The 21,083-nt window shown below is 41.9% G+C and overlaps 1 protein-coding gene across 10 annotated transcripts in view; it reads right to left on the reverse strand.

Annotated features, from left to right (window-relative positions):
• Window positions 1-12,594: 12,594 nt before the first annotated feature.
• The window catches only part of fnbp1b (formin binding protein 1b), a 61,331-nt gene continuing 52,842 nt past the window's right edge, over window positions 12,595-21,083 (reverse strand). For 7 of the 10 annotated variants that reach the window (XM_083887061.1, XM_083887068.1, XM_083887067.1 and 4 more), the window contains 5 exons: window positions 20,139-20,248; window positions 19,924-20,056; window positions 19,407-19,531; window positions 19,091-19,251; window positions 17,139-18,003 (listed from right to left, as the gene is read on the reverse strand). In XM_083887061.1, the coding sequence (XP_083743187.1) occupies window positions 17,825-18,003; window positions 19,091-19,251; window positions 19,407-19,531; window positions 19,924-20,056; window positions 20,139-20,248 (708 nt within the window). In that variant the 3' untranslated portion in view covers window positions 17,139-17,824. Of the gene's footprint in view, window positions 15,708-17,039; window positions 17,102-17,138; window positions 18,004-19,090; window positions 19,252-19,406; window positions 19,532-19,923; window positions 20,057-20,138; window positions 20,249-21,083 lie in introns of those variants that run through there. The other 3 variants (XR_014592795.1, XM_083887062.1, XM_083887063.1) reach the window with 3 other exon arrangements.

Genomic DNA, 21,083 nt, shown 5'->3' on the forward strand with positions numbered 1-21,083 from the left:
TTGTTGTTGCCTTTTGGAACAGCTTCACGCCGAGTACAAATCCCGTGAAACCTTCTAAATTGTGATTTCACAATCCTTTTAAAAGGTATGTTTTGGATGGAAGCTATTTACGTGTGCTAGGTTGTGTCTGTCAGTGGGTTTTGAAGAACGCTCTCGTCCGCAATTTCCACTTTGCTTGGTCTTCTTTTACGATAAAATCTCCACTGTCTAAGAATTCAACCTGTGTAGGTTGCAAGTTGAGGTCTTAATGTCTTGCCAATCTGTTGGTTTAAGAGGAAGTGTGTCAGTGAGAGCCCACATTATAGTCAAAAACACACGCCCCCAAATCTGAGTCATCCAATCAGAGAAGAGTACACGCCTCCACAGCACCTGATCCTGATCTCCAATCAGCATCCTCACTGGTTGCTCAGGATTGGCAATCGTTTCCATCTGGTATAAAAGTCCTTTTGTAGAAGGTGCTCAGATGGTTTTGTTTTCTAAAGAAGCAACACCCTTGGCGGTGGTGGGCTAGGTTTGGGGAAAAGGGGGAGTCCAATTACTTTTTCCAGTGCATGGACACGTGGGGGATTTCCTCACATTATTAAAGGCAATAGGGTTAGGCACTTAGTTGTGATGGTTATGGTCAGGCTTCTTCCAGCTCACCTGCACACCTGAGCTGAACTCAGGCATCAGTGAAACAACCTCCAGATGTGTAAAAAAAAATATTTCATGACTCGACAAGATCCTCATACCTGTCTTGTCACCTGAGGCCTGTCTGGCATCCCGTCCGGGCATCTGAATCCATTTCAGATTCCGTAAACCTGGATCCCCCTGCAACTCTCTCTTAATCTTAATTAGGCCTACTTTACAGATTATCTGCCTCCTGGTTCACTCGGCAACATCCTACCTTAAACCCAGAACCTTCACAATAATGTGCTTCTGGTTCTGCCTATAAAGACTGATCTCTTCCATCTGCTGTTGTTGCTCTTTGTAGAACGAGCTACACCAGTGTTTTTCAGCTATTTTGAAAATAAAAGTTCTTTTTGCAGATTTTTATAGTTCCGTGCTCGTATGTTGTTTGTAGTAACGCCTCGGCAAAATAACTTTCCCATGACTGCTATAGCTTATAAACAAGGATATTAATTGCGAAAGATCCATTGTGATCAATGAAATTCATTAAAAACATCAGACAAGAAATCACATTTTAATAAATAACAGTGAGCATAAAAATGACCTGCGGTGATGATAAAATATCTACAGGGCAACATTAATACCATTTCTTCACTTTATTAAAAGAAAACAGATGCTCTTTTGTTTCTTTCAGAATATTTAATCGGTAAAAAATGCAAAGGGGAACTAAAGCTATACTCTTGCTAGCTAGCAGGTGCCAAGCTAATTGGCTTTATTGCCGAATGTTCATGAATTAATCAGACAAACCGGGTTTTGTCGCTATGACTTTGTCCCTGAGAATCATCCGAGTTGCTGTGAAGTCACCCCGACGACAGAACGAGGCTTCGGCGATGAGATGACAGCAGGGATTCAGATTCTGTTTCCATGTGCGCTGGAAGACGGAGAGGGCGTTTGTTCTGACATTGTGTTCCTGAATCGTTGCGTAACATCTCAAAGTTATTAAGTTTTGACTGGATTTGACATTTCCTCACACGGAGGAAAGTCGGGCCAGAAACACAACACCGGATGATGATGATGATGATGATGTGTTTCTAGGTCAGTGAAGAAGAAAAGAAAAAGCGCATGTTTTTGGGTTTCGCTGTCAGAGAAGAGACGTCAACAGAGGCTGCGAAAGCTCACCTGCATTGAAAGTGACAGTGTTCTCATTCAAATTCACTGTTTCGTCCCAAATAAAGGAGGGTGGTCGAGAAAATGAACTTGAGTTTACTATAAACTTCTAGACTTTTCAGGAAGTCGTGTCTGTGGAGACGGACGGACGATCCCAGGTGCAGCTAATTAACATTAACGATGACTCTGCTCCATTTACACGTCCCAGAAAGCAATTACTGGTGATTAACTACACCTGTGCTCTTCCTGTTAAGACACGCTAATGCGTCTGCTGAGACAAATGCCTGCTGACAGATGGGGGACACTGCAGTCCAACAAAAGGTATTGTTGCTCTACTTTTTTTAAAAACATAATGCTGGACTGATTCTGTGTGAACTACCTATAGTAACTCTGACACTTGTAGTATAAGTCACTGATAGTTATAGACATCTTTCATGGCAAAGGTTTAGTTTATTTTAGTGCTGTCAAACGCTAACACGTCAACGGCGTTTAACGGCGTCAAAGTTTACGCATAACCTGGGTACTACAAAGAGAAACAAGCTAGCTAAAGCTAGCTAATTAACAAAAAAGCTAGCTGGTACAAAGCATCTTTTCTCGTCCCTGATAGAAACACAACAAAAATAAACTAGTGCTGTGCAATAGGTTAACGCATGACACGTTTCCATGACGACTGACTGGAAAAAGACTGTGACTCCAGATTGTTAAAATGAGTCTGTAAAGTAACGCTAAACTTTAAAAACAAAGGCACACGTACACAGGTACGCTGGTTATTTGTAGCGCTGCTCTTTTCCTTTAATAAACAGACCGCTCCAGTTCGACTGTAGGCACGCTAAGGAGCTAATGCAGCTAACGGAGCTAACTGGTAAACGGTGCCTGGACTCTGGTGTCGTGCCACGTAAACATGACGTCATGCGTGTCTTTTTCCGGTCAGTCTTCAGGGAAACGCGCGTTAGCGCATGACGTTAACCTATTGCACAGGACTAGTTTATTTTTGTTGCAAAGCAAAGATGAGTGGACAGCAAAGTAAGAATTTCATTGTACAGGGAAACGTGTTTCTTTACTGTGCATATGACAATAAACACTTTGAATCTTTGAATCTTGAATCTTTGTACCAGCTAGCTTTTTGTTAATTAGCTAGCTTTAGCTAGTTTGTAGTACCCAGGTGAACACACACAGAGTATAAGATGTCAAATTTAAATAAATACACGTAAAATAGTGACACAAAGTGTCAAATTAAAGCTGGTACTACTGATTATTTCAAATTCTTTGTTTTTCTCTCCTTGAGAGAAAGTATTCGCAGTAATATGGAGCTTATGCTGCCTTCATGTGCTATCAGAATTATTGTAAATGAGAGTTCCTGACATGCCTCACGTCAGGATTTCCAGTGAGGAATTGGGAGATAATTGTGATAAATGAGGTCATTTGACATTTCAAGATGTCAGAAAGTAGATTTTTCACAAATGGTAAATACCTCCTTTTTACTGTTGAACAAGAAGCAGGTAAGGTTGAAGCGTGTCAGCCATTTTTAATTTCGTCCCGACTAAAGCACTGTAATGTAACAGTTTCACAAATGTGAAGTATCATGTCTCCGATTAGCATGTGAAGGCAGCATTATTACATTAATGGACAGCACAGCAGCCATTTTAAAAAGTATTTTAGCAGGAAAAGCACAGGTGTTACGTGCTGTTACCGTTCCGTTCACGTGACAGTGAAAGTGCACGCGCCTTGAAAACGGAGAAGGCTAAAGGGAACGCAGCCCTCGGCCCTTTTGATTAATTACACCTGTGATTTCCCGACTGTGTCCTGTCAAAATGGCTGCTGTGCGAAGGGCCCATTATATTCCATTGGCATTGATCGCCTCAAAGACAGAGTTGGATATGAAAAACATGAGCAAAAAAAAACGTGTCTCACAAGTGAGTTTTATGATGAAAACCATTTAAATAGCAGTGAAATAATGTCTGCTTTTCTACCTGTGGACACTCCTCCATATCCCAATATAGGCAGTAACTGCCACGATTAACTTGTCTGTTTAGAGCCTATAGGTATAATTTTATAGATGTGATATGAATATATTTAGCTGTGTGCTGTAGGCGGCAATGAGCTTGATGTTTTAATGATTCTTCACAGACAGTGCTGTTCTCTGCTTTGTGAAATAAAGAATGTGGGAAGTCTTGTTGAGGTTTAAATCTCTTTTACAAGAGAGGCCCGGTCGAGACAGCAGCATAATAATATTAAAAATGACTTACACACACTTTTGTAAAATAAATTGATCTCAATATGCATTAAAAGGAGTCACGACTTTAAAGAACATTTACATTATTCAGGAGTGCCTTTTCGCTATCCTTTTAAAACTGATTTAAAGTGATCAGATGTGACTGTTTAAGCTTTGTAAATTATTCCACATAACAATTATCCTCTATGAGACATTTCAAAAGTTGTATCCCACTGGTCTATGCAATATTTTAGGCCTTTTAAAGTTATTTTTTTTGTCAACAAAGTGCTTTATTATCTATTTCAAGCAGCAGTAATGGACTGTTTTTCAAGTGTACAACAAACTTGTGAACATAGGAGCACATTTGGCAGCCAAAGAACCCGGTGTTTGCTCTGTAAAGGCCAAAGTGGCTGTTTAAATGTAAATATATACATGAATAGTGGATGACCTTGAGCCTATAGGGAGCAGGAACCACTGTCTTATTTTTAGGGGTATACTTGTTTAGCTCTTTGTGAGAATTTATTTTCAGTTCAGTTTTGACCGTCGTCAGTGGGGTTATAGTGTTTGTACAGAGGATCAAGAGCAGCTCGTGCTTGAAGTTGTCTTTTTGACTCTCCAGAGAAGGAGACTAACAAAAAATAGGCAGTAATCCCTTCACTTAATTGTTTGTACTAACATGGCTTCAGGCAGATTTTTCATTAGCGGAGCTTGGGGAGTCCTTCTCGTGATTGATCGTCAGTTGAGTGAGGAAACACGCCTGCGGTGAAATTCACCTCATGAATAAAGTGGAAGAAATGAGATCTTTGTCCTACAGGCGCCCTGGGATTTCACCGGTTCAAGGTCTCTTAATTAAAGCTTGTTTTGCGGTGACATCTCTCAGTAGAAGAAGACTTGCCCCTCAGAATGTCGGACTGACATAAAGTTTTAATGCAGTGCATCGGAACAGTAGTTCTGGGTCGTAGGCCGTTCTTCAGGAGGGAAACTTCATTTCAAGCAGTTTGCGTCTGTCTGTTTGTGTGTCATTCAGTCACTGGTGATTCTGTCTATGATGCATAAAAGTACTACTACTATCAAACATATTTGAAAGGAAAGGTTAATATAACTTTTAATTTACAAGGAGTGGACACTTGTTTTCTTCTCCATTAAAGGTCCCATATTATACCCTATTTCTCCAAGTTAAACTAGTTCCCTGGTGTCCTAATGAACATGTCTGTGACAGGCTTTGGTCAAAAATACCATAAGGATGAAGCACCACAGCAGTTCAATCACCCTGCCAAAACAGCCCTGTTCAGAACGCTCGGTTTAGTAGTATCTCTTAGGTCCACCTTAAAGTTCCACCTTAAAAAAACTTAAAGCGAAACTTAAGGGACAGGAAATGACATCAGCCACAGAGGCTACTGGGAGCTAACAGCAGTTAGCGTTTGGAAAAGTGATCATTTGCACTCTCTAGCAGGCACATTGCCGTCATATATAACATGTATCCACTGGACAGATAAATCCTCTGAGGCTGTACCTTTGTGTAGGACTCTGTGCTGCACTGTGGAGCCAAGAATGGAACTTTACGCAGACTTCCGGTTTTCAGATACCGTTGCCCTCGCCAGCACTTTTGCGTGTTTTACGGACAAATCAGAGCTTCAACAATTCCAGGAATTTAGCGCATTGTGACATCCCAGTGAGCGCGGAAGCTCCCAGTGAGCGTGTTTTATCTCCTGTACTTAGACTGAGGAGGACCACAAAAACATGACTGAGTCATCTTTTTTCACACTGGCGACTGGTAGGGCCTCCAGAGTCCCAAATGTAAGGGCCTAAATGATTAAAAAGTAGATTTTTGCATAATATGGGACCTTTAAGTTTCTAGTTTCCTGTTTTATTTCATACTTCTTCCTCATGCGTGCACCTTGTTAAGTTTGACTTCCTGTCCTGTCTCCCCTGTTGATTGCCTGAAGAGTGTGACTTCACTCTCTGTTCAAGAAATGGCACCATTCGTGAAGAAGAACTAGAACTGAGGTTGATTTATCTGAAATCAATGATATGGAAGAAGAGGCACGGAGGAGACAGTGGATTGTTTACAAGCCTCATCCGTTCGGGTTTTTCCTGTCCGTGCATTTATCCATGTCCATGGTTTCAAAGACTTGGGGAGGATCTGTGCTTTTAATTACCCAGCGCTCACTGCTGGCTCCACATGAGAGCGGTCAGACCATCTCTGGTTGCGAGATGGGTTTTCTGCGGCACGGCCGCTGGGAGTCGGAGGTGGTCGAATTGGTCTGGACGTCGGCCACGGCTGCAGTCACACCGGTTAGAGAAAGGCCTGACGAAACTGTCCAAAGATTACAAAGTGCGGCTGGGGCAACAGACGCTCCTTTGTGCTGCGGCGAAGGCATTCCTTACACTCATATGCTGCGGTATTCACTGGGAATAGGTCTGTTTCCAAATGTCATTTTCCATCACGTGTGTGTGTTCATGATTTACTGTGGGATCTGAAAGAGCATGATGACACTGAAAGCTTCATATGAACCGTCCCTCGGGTAAAAATGTCACACTCTATCCGTGTGGCTCCGAGCCACCGTTAAAAACAAATTACAACTCAAGGTGGAAAGGTCAGAGGAGGAATTCCATTGTTGCCCAGTCTTTTTTCTTTAAAAAAAAAAAGTAGTACAAGTAGTGGGGGTTTCTTTAAAAGTGACAGTGAGCTCCATGTTCCTTCTTTCTCACAGGAACTCCCAAGCACACGTTTCCAAAACCACACAAAGAAGAGGACTTTTCATCCTCGGAGCTATGAGCTAAGAATGGAAATGTGGACACCATCAGGTTAATGCTTTTCTGAAAGCGAGCAAAAGCCAGAGGAATGACGGCATGTTGACACAGTCCCCGTCCTCCTCCTCCTCCTCCTCCTCGTTTACGTGATGTTTTTCAAAAACGTCTTTGCTTCCAAAGAACACGCGTCTTGTTAATTCAGTCCCATTTTAGAGGTGGATTTAAACTTTCTTATGAGCTTTAATGCAGCATTGCTCAGCTTACCCGCTCTGGTCAGGAGCTTCTGCTGGCTCAACTTCTGCTGGCTCAACTTTTTCCCTCGCTTAAGTGGCAGCATATTTTCCACCACTGCTCCAAAGAACAAATGGCGATTCCATCGTCGCGTAGCCCCGAGGAGGAGGAGGACGAACAAAGAGAAGCGAGAGGGCACGCGCACGTGGAGCGAGACGGGTTTTCTGGTCGACTGTGAGGTGTTTTATGGTCTTTGACCCACAGTTGTGCGTCTTTGTCTCTAATTAGCAGCAGTTAATTAAAGAGCAGAGTGCGGCCTGCAGCAGTCGCGGCTTGCTGTGGGGAAAGTGAAAAGTATCTGCTGACACGCCCCCACCCCCCACCCACCCCCAGGCCCAGTGTAAACTTATAGCACGCATCAACGGTGCTTCAAACTCCCGCTGTTTCAGCTCGGAGAAAGTTCCGGCTGCTGAAATTGGTTACGTGCCCTGAATCGACTCGAGCTCTCCAGCCTCATTGTCTGTCCCCAGATTTGTCGTCTTTTCTGTAAATGGATATTTGATCACAGAGCGGCGATCGCCAGATGGCGTTGGCGTGACGTCTAGAGTGTGCCGCGTTTTTCATAATGAGCAGAAAATGCACAGTTGCTCGACCCAAAATGGAGGAACCAGCTTCTCTCTGTGACCTCCTTTTTTTTTCAGTCTTCTTGGTTTTCAGAGACCTTTTTTTTTTTTTGTTACACTGGCAAAATGAAAAAGTCTGTGGTTTCTTTTCTGGCGAGGGGAAATGCTACTGTGACTGCCACTGCGTTTGTCTCTAAAATTAAAGTATGACCTATTAATGTCACGTCTGTGACTGAGACATGAAACTTAACAGCCGTCCAGGCCGTCTGGGGTGGACAAGTGACGGAGTCTTTTGTTAAGCGGCGGTTTCTGTCCTATACTTTTTTTTATTTTGGGGTTTGACAAAATTCGCTGAAGCTGAAAGAGAGAGAGAGAGAGAGAGAGAGAGAGAGCACAGCTGACTGCTGCTCAGCGCTGAGAGCTGTTTATTCATTCCAGGCTTGATTTTTGACATCGCCATACATTTGTCATTCCGCACACCTGCACTGTGTCCATGCTGGGACTTGATTAGGAAAAACCGGGAGAGAGAGAGGTCCATGAGGCCCTCAGGGTCCTCCGGCTAACACTGCTGACAGGGCAGCCATATTAATCACAATCAGAAAACAACTTAATTCGGGAAATCCAAATATATAATGCTATTATACACATAAAAATGGGCTTAACCCTTTAAGGTACTACCAATTCCTATCTTAACCCTCAAGCTCAACCCTTAATCTTAACTGGCCCTCAAAACCAAGTGTTGAGGGTTATTTTGTCACTTAGAAATGGGACACCCCTTAAATGCAGATACGTCTTCAGACTGTGGGGGGCAGAATAACGCGAAAGCAGCGTCCAGTCTGTCGACTCCAAAAAAGAAGAAGAAGAACACATTTACGTCACGATTATTTATTACGATCCATTTGTCAGTCAAGTTATTATTAGGTTGTCAGTTAGTTATAAGATGATACTCATACAAATACCACAACCACGGACATATTCAGCTGACAGTTACCACACACCACGGCTTATTGAAAAGTAAACCATAGCAAACGATCGCTTGTCCGCACCGGCCGGCTATTGACAAAAGATCGTAAAATAAAAATAAACGTTACGCAACAATGACGTCAGTAATCCATAATATGGGCCTAAACTAAGATAATACAATGGTTTTCATCATTTTTATATCTCTATTAACAAAGAAAATACTTAATTAGTAGCGTACTCGGTTCGCTGCTTTCGGCGCCATCTTTATGTCAAAACACGCAATGCATTCTGGGTAGCCCTTGCTCCCAAGGGTGGTCTCGGAAAATCTCAATATTGACGGAGATACAGCCCTTAAACTTGCTGTCTGATTCTGAGAATGGGGACAGCACTTGCACTAGCGGGAGCGCGCATTTTTGAGATTGAGGGTTAAGCAAGGAATTGGAAGTCACCCTAAATCTCATTCAAGCTGAACTCACTAACACTTAACTTGACTTTTTTCTGAATGCTGTACTTTATGAATTATGCAAACCAGGTTTATTATGAACAGACGTCTCAACCGTTTGGTAGAGGCCTGTATCTGCATATGAATTACTGTAGGGTCTAATTCATTATATAGTATTTAGTCCAGAACAACAAAGGAAGTTGCATAAAGTCAGTAATAAAACACACAGGGCATGAGGTGATGGTGTGTGTGTGTGTGTGTGTATGTGTTTCACAGACGGACAGGACAGCAACCGACCTACCGCTCCTTTAATGACGGGACAGACCGGGCCGAGCTCCAGAGGTGTGCTTTTCCCATCACCAGACGCAGTGCTTTCACATGAGGCCAGACGGGAACATAGCAGTAATGGAACAGACCGAAACCCACAGGTATATAACACACCGCAGTGACCGTGCAGCCAGAAAAACCTATTATATACTACAAACGGGTCAGAGAGTTGACGCAGCAGCTGCTGCTTACTCAATAAATACGTTCAACGCTGAATCAAATCTATTTCTTTAGACGATTTCACCAAGTAAAAGCTATTGCAAATTTGACCTTTTGCTCACCATTTTTTTTTTTCTATTATGTATTAAGCTGTGAAAATGAAATCAAGACAGCCATAAATGTGACTCCTTAAATGTGCTGATGCCGCAGGCTTGGAGCGTCTCTTCAATCTTTCATATCACACGGCCCAACTTTTAAATGAAGTTGCCTCAAAGTGACGGTTGTGTCAAAGTTGTGGATTTCTGAAGGAAATCTTCAAATGTGCAACTTTGCAAAAGAAGTCCCGTTGACAGCCGGGACAGACGGAAATATCACATTTTCAGTCTCGTACGCAAGAATCCAAATCTTCTGCGACTTAACCCGGACATTTGCTGACAAACAAAAGTGAAGTTAGTAGAGGATACATCATCTTAGAAGCAGGAATGTTTTCGCACTAATGCATCCAGTCACCGTTTAAACAGTCTGGATGTCGTATTTCATGAAGTCATACCGTATCATTTCTTTTTTTTAACCGCTGCATCGGTATGGAAATATTCATGAGTGGGTTTTTTTTTGTGTTGTATTCCAGACTCTGAACACTCCTCCGTCTCCCACTCCTCTCACCAGACACAGAAAATTACGTGGTTAAGAGTGTTTTTTACTTAAAATAGACTTCTATGTGGGGGTGGGATTGCAATATATATGTTGTCTGGCACCGTGGTTCTCAAACTGTGGTCGGTATGCGAGCTTCCTCTGGTGGTACTGGGAGGAAAATCAGACGTATGTAATGTTCTACTGTATGTTTAAAAAAAAAAAAAAAAAAAAAAAAGATAATAGTTAGATTACGATGGAGCGAGAGATGAGGTGACTCTAAGTTCACTTTACCATGTGAGGAAGAGCAGGATGATGAGAGCGAATGGTCTAATTGGGAATAAATCTGCCTCCTGTGAAAAGCTCGACCTATTTACACCACTGTGTTTTAACGTTGGTGATACTTAGAGAGCTTAAAGGGCCATTTCACCAAAAAAGTATACAGTTTTTTACAAATGTCCAGAGATATGTGTCATGTGATCGTCAGACGGTGGATCTGAGACACAAAGTAAATAAAATTGACTAAAATTGACGTCAAAATCACTTCCTTCCAAGAAAATAAAAGCCCCCCACACTGCTCTTCACCTTGTTTTCTGTCAATTCTAAAAGAAACATGTCAAATTTAATCCAACTCTAATAGAAAAGAATGTGATTTAAACAAACACAGCAAGCGTCATAATGATATTAAGTCTATTCTTTATTTGACCAAGTGTAAGAAAATGGGTGAAACAGCCCTACTTGGTATAAAAAACACTGCTCTAGTACATCGTGTTCAATTATATTCCAAAAATATTGTACGTCACCACCAGATTATTGCTAATTCTACTCAAAACCAACAAAATCCTTACATATTTTGGTGTCTCAGATTGATGCATTTTTTTTTTTTTAAACTATCAGTCAAAGGTGACCAGGAGACGATCAGGATCCAATGTCGATGAATAACTTTCATCGACCGGAGTTACTGTTACTGTATGTAGTGTTGCTGTAATGTGCTGCCAGAATCTGTTGGCAGAACATTGTTCCTTTTGCCTCAAGTAACAATCTTCAAACATGAGAATAATTACTAAACTTCAGGTCTATTTTTACAAAAAAAAAAAGGGGAGAAGTAAGAAAAAGAAAACACCTTGAACAAAGATGCGATGATGACGATGCTCCAGCAGTGACTGTCTGGGTCACACATGCATCTGTGGATGTTTTTCCTGATTTATTTGGGCCTCAGGACACATGGAAACGTTGTCTGTGGCTAGTGTTGTTGAAGCAGTGGCCTCCCCTTCTTTTGGAGGTTTTGGTGTTGCTTTCGGGGACGATTTCCCTCGTCTTCTCACCGAACACAAGGAGTAGAAGTTACCAAACCACTCTGGGGCTGAAGGGACTAACGAGAGTCAGTTGTCGTGTCACGTGACGCTGCGTAACCTTTTTTCTATTTTTATTTTTTCGCCTGCTTAAATTTAGTCTACACACGCCAGGGTTCGTGTTACCTGATCTGTGCTGAAACAAATGTCTCTTAATCTGGACTTTTCTATTTTTAAATGATATAAACTGGATTGCAGTCGTTTCTTCGGCCAATTCAAACCATCATAGACTGATCCACTGATGCGTCCGTGGGCCACATGAAGTATACATGTCAGTGCCGCAGGGTCTGGTGGACAGCAGTGGAAGAAAATCTTTACTTTAAAGGGATAATTAAATGAGTTTTAAAGTCAAACTGCTGAAAAGGAGCAGAGCTGGGTGGGTTCAGTGAAAGCGTTTGAAGTGTCCGCATTACTCAACAAACACCTGCGGACGTTTGGTCACGTTCAAAAAATGCAGAGCGCTGTCACTGAAAATGATTTCATTAAAAAGAAAAGGGAAAGACAGAAAAGAGTAGGAGAAAGAGGGATATTGTTGGAAACGCCTTTTGTCACTGTTGTGAGCAGCTTTTGGTGGAACATGACTGCTCTCTAGTGGTGAAAGAGGCAAAACTCCAGCGTCATCTGATGGATGATGCTTTTAAGGGTAAAATCACTAACTGCATTTCATGACTTCCTGTTGCACTGTCATTTAAAAACAACAAAAACCAAAGAAAAAATGATTATGTGTATTATTATTTTTTAATACATTTTATATTGTATTATTTTTTATTATGATCCATATCTATTTTCTTTAAGCTCTTGCCTGTTTTGAGAGCGTAGAATCAGGGTTTACATTTCTATTTGATGGAATATAGAAATTAACTTGACTATCCATCTACTTATTAAGAGTAAGGGAGGAGTAATGACACCATGGCCCCTTTTTTTTTATGTGGTGCATAATCTCTGTTTAATTAAATTAACTAATTCTAAGTCATAAAGCTTCTCCTTCTGATCTGCATATTAACATCTGCTGTGTGTTTTCAGAAATCAGCAATTAAGCGCGGATAATTAAAAAGTCGCTGTTCGCGCCGACTGATGTTAAGAAGAGAAATAATCAAACGTCCCCTTTGTTCATTTCTTTCCAGGCATATTTAATTGGCACAGTAAACACAATACAAAGTATTCAGTGCTCCAAAAAACAACAAGCATGGGCTACCAAATGGACCGAAAAACCAAAAGAAAAGAAAAGAAAAAAAGTGCAAAAAACACACCATTTGGTAAAACCTCACAAAGGAAAAAGTCTTACTTTTGCAAAGCAGATAAAGTCAGGGTAAGACTCTGAATAGTTAAAATAGATGTTTTCCTTTTTAAACTTTATATATTCATATATATTCTCTCTCTCTCTCTAATTCCATTTTCCACTGTACAGGCGGGGTTATTCACGTTTGTTGGTGTTGGTTTCGTTGCAGAGCACAGGGCAGAAACGACGGTGGTTTACACATTGTCATGTATCACTCAGAAAACCTTAAAACATAAACAAACACAAATGGCTTTGTTAGAAAATGTTGACATGTTGAGATGGGCAGAGGGAAAAACAACAACAAAACACTGTTGATTCAGCAGGGATTTGATCATTCCTTCCATCAAGAGTCCAATCAGCCGTGACGTCCATCACTTATCCACAAGTGTTTCACACTCTGTTCAGCAATGGCTTCAACCCAAACACATCCAAAGTTACTGTTATTCTGTTCTATTTGCACTTTATGCAGAGGTTTTTTTAGTCCAACTCAGGCTGAAATAATAATTAAAAAAAAGCTAATTTCCAGCTTAACATAGAAGCAGAAACTCAATTAAAAATCAAATATAAAAACAAATCACATTATGTGCCGTTGAGCAGGAGGGAGGAGGAGGAGCACGACGACTAAAACCCAAACTTTTTTGTTGTTGTTGAGATAATCACATATTATTCCTTTCTCCCCAGTGATTGAACACAAACCTGGTGATTCTGTCACAAATTCACAGGAAAATGGCGAATCACAGTATGTTTTCATGTACAGTAGACAGCCTTTGTAAATAAAACACATATATAAAAAAAACCATCAGGTTGTAACAGGATTACTTTGTTTTTTGGGGGCGCTGCTGCTGCTCGGTCATTCACTGTAAACTAACAACAACTTACGTCAAACATTCAGGTCAAAACGTACACCACTAACACAATTTAAAGCGGCCATAGAGGGGTCCTACGGAGGTCTACTTACGTACATTAACTTGTTATTATGGTCAAAAACCTCCTAGTTGTTGCAAACGAGCCTCATCTCACTTGTCGCGCTGTTTCAGACTGAAATCTCGTGATTGGCCAAGTACCTGGAAGTGACGTAATCATTCAGCACACCAGCTCTCAGAAGCGCAGCGCCACCTCTGGCGCGGCGGATGCACTGCTACTCATTATCAAAACATTGTTTTAACATTGTTTTTAAAAAATGGCTTCGTCACGACTCCTCGCCGCAGTCCCTTTAACGACTTTGACCCGGAGTTGGACCCAGAGTCAGAAGACACTTTCGCACGCGAAACAACTCCACAACGGGCGTTCTTCTTCTGCGGGTCAATGTACGCAACCGGATGTGCCCAGACTAGTGCCCTGAGGAGAATCTCGTTCCATAACTGCTTGCTGAGCTCGATAATACAATACAACCCAGTGTTCTCAGCAGTGGCTGAACTGTTTCGAAACTTCAGGGCTTCATAAACGAGGTAATGGCGCAGATACACACCAACAAAGAAAACAGCGTTAATTGGAACTTCCGGTCTATGGCCGCTTTAAGAGGAAGTGACCGCTCACTCGCTTCTGAAAATAAGGGAACACTTGCTTTTCTGAACCAACAACAGAAAAGAGACATTAAAAGAGAAAATAAAAATAAAAACACAGGCACTGAACCTAAACAGTAGCATTCAGGTTAATTTGAACAGTAAAATCCAGGCAATGAGGGTTAAACTGAAGAGAGAGGCTGCCAGCAGAGGGAGCGCGGAGGAAGACAGGGCAAGCATGCAGCACAACGCAGAGCAGAGAGGCCCCGCCCCTGAGCTGTTGCAAAAATAATAATAATAATAATAACAATAAAAAAGGGTGGGGGACAAGAGGGAAGGAGGGGACCTCAAAGCAGCCAAAAGGATAGTCTTAATAAAGCTGCTTGAGGATGGAGGAAGTGATGTGGTCAGAGAGAGAGAACAGGGCACCAGTGACAGGACACAGGGATGTGACAGTGATTAGTGAATAGTTTCTGTGACCGTGATGTGAGAGTGGGGGACATGACGACACACGGAACCTTTTAAAATAAGGATATAAAAACAAACATTTAATGTACAAACTAACTTAACATGTGTTTAAGTTACAGTGGTTTTTGTTTGACTCCCGATTCGTCCGTCACGTCCACACTCTATCCACCCCCGGCATTTAAGAAAATCAGCCATGACATAACACCTCAGTGAAAGTGTAAATAAATATATTACTTTCTTCTCTCATTAGAAATTCTCTCCGAAGCCTCGGCAAACGGCCGCAGACGAGAGACTCGGTCGACTTCCTGTTTACGACGGCACGTGAACGCACAGGTGAGCTACGTTTTTTTTTTGGGTTCGCGTTAAAACCGCTTCACTTTCTGAAACAAATTGTACAAATATGGAACCGACTTCAGTAGAGCGTGAGGTTTTCACAGCTTCGTAGATGAACACAGAGTCAGAAGAGTCAATGAGTGGAGTGAGGATTTCATGACGCACAAACTGTGGATGACAGAGGCCGTGATTTTTTTCTTCTTTCGTTGCTGGTCTCCGTCCTCTCTCTGACCACACCCTCTTCAGAGTGTGTGTGTGTGTGTAGCGGGGGGGTAAAGGAAAAGTGGCAGAGCCGGGGGGGAAAGGCGTTCACACTGAGTTACATTAGGAAGCGAAGCTTTACTGAACACACAAAAAAGGAAAGGCCGCAAAAAAGGAGGGCTGCTGCTGCTGCTGCATGGGGTGTTAAGAATGGGCAAAAGGTTATGAATGTGAACGCACAACACAGCTGATACGTCGTTGTTGTTTTTTTTACTTGTACTGTAACGTTTAAAAAAAAAAAAATTGAGATGTGTTATTATCGGCCCCTTTTAGACTCGTCATCGTTCACTTTCTTTCTCTCTCTGACTCTCTGAGCGTGTGAGGAACGTGGTGGTTTCTCTCCGGTGCTGCTTGCCCTGCCAATCCTCAGCCAGCAGCCTCACACTTTTAGGAATCTGTAATTTAACAAAACAAAAAAAGAAAAGAAATAAAATACAAACAAAACGATACGACAAAAAGAAATATTAGATTTCTTTTTAAAGGGACATGATGTCAAAGATGTAACAACCCTGTGATTCAGACATGGGAAGGAGGAAGTCGGACGCTTCAAATTATTTTATTCCTCTTTAAAAGTCCAGTGTGTAAGAATTGGTGACATATAATGGTGAGATTGCAGATTGCAGAACAAAGGAGTCATCTCTCCTTTTTCCCCTCATGCTTCAGGGAACTATGGTGGCCTTCACTAACGGAGAGGATGTTGATTTTCAAAATGTGAAAACTCACAATCTGGCTGCTTTAGAAAGATGGTGCATGGTGCCTCTATAAAGCAAGGCTCTTGCCTAAAAAAACATAAAAGACTGATCGTAAGGCGAAAAAAACAAAACCATTTTAAAGCATTTATACACTTATACAAGGGCTGTGGGAAGTGGGGTGCTGCAGCACCCCCTACTGACCAGGGGTGGAACACAATGATTGTTAAACAGTGTGGTTGTTTTTGTTTTGGTTTTGTTTGTTAAAAACGTCGGTAACGTATCCTGGATTTTTTTTTTATTTCTAAAAACCAAAAAGCCACCAAAACACAGTAACAATGTTGTCAGCGTCTAGATACCAAATACCAGCCGACACTACATTAAATATGTTGATAAACAGGGTAATGTTGCTCACCTTCTAACGTTTAAGTGTGTATTTTTTCAAGAAAAAAAAATACTTCAATGTAAAACAATGGAAAAAACTTGGGAGTTCTTGTCGTTTATAGGTTATTATGCCATTATTTTACTGGTACGGCTCACTTGAGATCAAACAGCGCAATAAAGAGTTTGACACTACTGTTATATACTATACAGCACCCCATGGCAAAATGAGGTTTCTGCACTCATGGTCGTATATTTCTACCAATAAATCCTGCCAAATGTTACACACTGGACCTTTTAAACATTCACCTGGCTTGAATGCATGTTCGCCTGGACGTGCTGAATTCACAACACCACGAAGAACACAGATACTGCAACATGCAGCAAATGCTCTCCAATAAAAAAACCATACAGGCTGCAACAAACGTAAAATACCAACCTCATGCTGCGCTAATAACAAGTGATCAAAGCTGAAGCCTGTGTACTGACTGAGCTACAAAGAGATGGTTTCTGTTGTAAAAGTGTCACAGCCTTATTCACAGTCAGGTGAAATGAGGCCACACGCAAACACCATGCTGTTATCACTGAGTCAGAGACTCATGCAAATAAAACCAAACATCTTTACATGTAAAACTCCACAGCTCAGTCCAGTCTCACCGTATACCTTTTTCTTTTCTACAGTTAATTCTCAGTCCTTCATTCCTTTCTTTACCACTGGCCTGGAAGAAAGGACCAGAACAGCCCGACACTCTCATTATGAAAATGTGGATTCAAAAAGGAATAAAAACATCTTTGAGGGGACAATTAGTTACTAATTAAATCACATATTTTTTTATATAGATATAAAATTACGACCAGTATTAGAGGAGTATTTGCTTTCCCAAATGTAACGGGGCTAGGATCAATCTACAGCATGCAACTTCTTTGTATTATGTACTTAGCCTACAAAAATATCTGTTTTCAAAATGTACAGCTGATTTAAATAACGATTGCACATCGAGCATGCTTTGCGACCAACGACCTGTCGCGTGAGTTTACAGCGCGTCATTGGATACGACTAAAAGCAGATTAATCTGAGCGGGACATTTTACAGAGTAACAAAAAGATATAAAAATCAACAACAGTGTTTTTGAAATGCGCGCGTGATCACTTTCAAGAGAGTTTACACATCACGTCGTTCTGAGCTTTGACAAAAAGGGTGTTGTATTTCTTTCTGCCACTTGGTGGCACCGCAGTGTCCTCCACAACTGAGGCATAATGGACCAATCTGATTGGTCCTTCCCTCAGGGGACAGATCGAAATGTGTGTGTGTGTGTGTGTGTGGGTGTGAGTTTGCTTATCTGACCCTGCCAGTCAACAATCTGTCATCAACATTCATTAAGCAAGTGAACAGAAAACTTGCCGACTCACGGAAACATATAAAAAAAAAAAGACCCGTCAGGTTAAATGTACGTCATAGCACCTTTGGCATTTGTTTCCAAAAAGACCTCGACATAGGACGAGGGGACGTAGCCTTCCTCCTCCTCGTTGCGGCGCACTCGTGTCCAACCGTCGCCTTTGTCTTCCTCTATGACGTACAACAGCTCGCCCTCGGCCACCGCGATTGTGCCCTCGTTATGACCTGTACGAATGGACAAATGAAGAGAGAGAGAGGGATTAGAGGGAAAAAGGAAGTGACTCCAACCAAACTTGGTGATTTCATAATAAAAAAAAAAAAAAATATGTGTGACAGAGTGTGACTGTAGCTTCCTCATTTGACTTTCAAATAAAACAGGATATGGAATAAGCAAGTCTAGGACTTTGACATAAACAAAGACATTGTCCTCCAGTTTTCTGATTGAGGACAACATGGGTAATAATAATGAATAGCCACCAGAAGGCAACTCGCTAAAAGACGGCACATGAGCGAACACTGGTGTCACTGACAGCTGGTATTGTCCTATAGCTGCAGGTGCCATCTGTAAATTTGCAAAACCTCAACATGGCACATCCAGAGGTTTCCAAACAGGAATTTTGATCCTTCTACTGGCACTACCACTTAATCCCAACCTGTTGGACGGTCAGGTCCATCCAAAGGGGTCGAAAAAAAACACAAAACAACATACAATATTGTCTTCACTTGGCTTCTAAAAGGCCAAGTCTGATGCCTTAACAACTTAAGGATTTTAAAAATCCTTGACGTAACTATGATCAGAGATGGTTGAAACTTTCTAGGCTCTACGGGACAAATACATGTCGTCTCTGTTAGTGATTCACTGAGCTGCCTTTTATTTAATTTGCATCATTAATAATAATCTGTACATAGATGAGGAATTAAGTCAGAGACTGTTTAAGTCAGAAACGTAAGGGGTTTTGTGCAGTAGTTTGTCCGTGTATTTAACCCCTCAGTTTGTTATGGACACTCAACTTTAATTCACAGATAGAGAGAAAGTTAATATGCCATTAATAATAACAAATAGATGATGTGTATAAAGAAAGGCTTCCAACCCTAAGGGTGGTGCTACAGAGTCTCCCTGGCAAAGAAATTTACAAATTCAGTAAAGTCATTGTGCTTATTCTTGGGGCCTACTATCTATATTATGGTTGACCACTAGAGGGCAGGTGTGTGACATCCATCTAACTAGCAACACTTGAATTGAAGCTTCACAGCTGAGTCTGTTAGTTTTGTGTGTGTGTGTTTTTATTTGAACACGTGTAAGTAGAGTTACCTTCAAAGGGGTACAAGGCCTTGCAGGTGCCGATGGTGGGCAGCGTCTCATCGTCGTCGAACTCGTCGTCAAACTCGGGCGTGGAGGAAGTGGGGAGAGGATGGGTGTTGACCTTGACCTGAGTCTCTGTATTCTGCTCCTCTGTGTAGCTGCCGTCCGGGCTGCTCAAGGGCCAACACACACACACAGTAAATAGACTGTGAAAACATAGTTTTCTTTTGCAAATATAAATATGTGTGGCCCGGCTCCTGGGCTGTGCAGGGGCTGAGTTTATAGTGTGGATTATAGGATTAGGATTATTTGGAGTATACCATACCTCTCTCTGTCCTGCGCACAGTTGTTGCTCACTGTCGTCGTGTTGTTCTGGGTCTCAAAGATGCCGCTTCGTCGCTGCGTGTCGCTCTTGCTTGGCATTCTCTCCTCCACTTCTGCTAACCAACCCTGAGAACAAAAAAACACGACAATTAATGTCTTTGCGGCTGCAGCCGATCGAAGTTTATGACGGAATTCCGTTAATCTGATGGCTTTTATAGTTCAGCGAGAGACTTCAAAGGGAGGAACACCTCTGCTTTCACATTTATTTACAGAGATGAAGCACAACTCTCCTTTCGAAAAAAGGTGGAAAAAATGCGGTGAGTCAGCGAGTCCAGCTGCAACACATCTTCTCCTAATATGGACAAGCAGCTGTCTTCTCTGGAACTACACCAGCGTGGAGGCGTGCGTTTTGATAAACTCCTCATTATTTACCGTCTCCCGTAAACTAAATAAGATAAACTTTGCCGACGCTAACGTTCACACAGAAACGAGAGCTTGGCGACTGGCACCGGACAAACCTCGAATTTCTGCACTTCTAACTGGAGCTTCTCGACGTTCTGGCTTATCTCTAATAACCGGGGGTCGACGCTGGCGGGGTCTCCCATCTGAGGGTTCTTCACGTACACGTCTTTCATCTTAGTTAGAGCGTCCCTATGAGAACAAATGACAGTCAGGGTTTGTTGCATAAAGGTAAACACAAATATTGCTTATCATATACAAGGAGTATTGATACCTCTGGTCCATCTCTTTCTGAATGTCTTTATTTAATTCATCGATCTTTCCCTGGAGCTTCTTCCTCCTCTGCTCTGGCGGCAGGTGGCTGAAATCTTCTGGTCCAGAACCCTGAGAGGGGAGGAGGGAGGAGAGTCAAAATTGGAGAAAGAAGTGGAAAGAAATTGTAAGATAAAGAATTTTATATTTGTTGTGTTGCCGGTTTTTGATCGAGGAAGGTGCGGCGCCTCTGTTTGCTGTGAACCCTGTGAACCAACACTCTGGGATAAGTGGATAACCGCTCCACAAACGGAGCTCTTGTTTTGTTCTTAAGCACGTAATTCGACCTGAAAGAGATACTGCAGTCACTTTCTCTAACACACACACACACGAAGACTCTCACTGAGAGTTGGGGATAATTGTCTTGTCTATCGACTTTGAAGCCTTGCACCTTTTCAGCCGCCTCACTTTACCGACTCACTGCTGTCTGCAAATGCATCGGAAATGCAAGGCTGCACACTGGCTGCATCCTACTTGCTCATAAAGTTTCAGTGTGAGTCGCCTAATGCATGTGAAGCTGTCTGACACAAGTGTGTGTGTGTGTGTAAGAGACGGGTCATATTTCCTGATGAGAAGGTTTCCAGGCTCCAGCAGTGAACTGGTGAGTCATTGCTGCTCGGCAACATACTCTTGAGGCTGATAGCAAGAGTTGCAAAATATATAATCACACAAATGGTTAAACTACCATTCAACTTAGGCTGAATCTAAAGTTCCTCATCTGCGTTCTCTGGTTCATAAAGATAACCCGATCGATTTCCTCTACACGGTTTATCTGCATCAGTTTCTTGGGACTTGCACAGCGTAGCGATACGGGCCATTTTTTTCCAAACCGCAGCCTCGTTAAATGATTCAACAACGTTGCATCCACCACTCGTGGGAATCTGTGTTCGTTATAAATAATAATGTA

Source organism: Microchirus variegatus (assembly GCF_963457635.1).
Source record: "Microchirus variegatus genome assembly, chromosome: 1".
In the NCBI taxonomy this organism is placed as follows: domain Eukaryota; kingdom Metazoa; phylum Chordata; class Actinopteri; order Pleuronectiformes; family Soleidae; genus Microchirus; species Microchirus variegatus.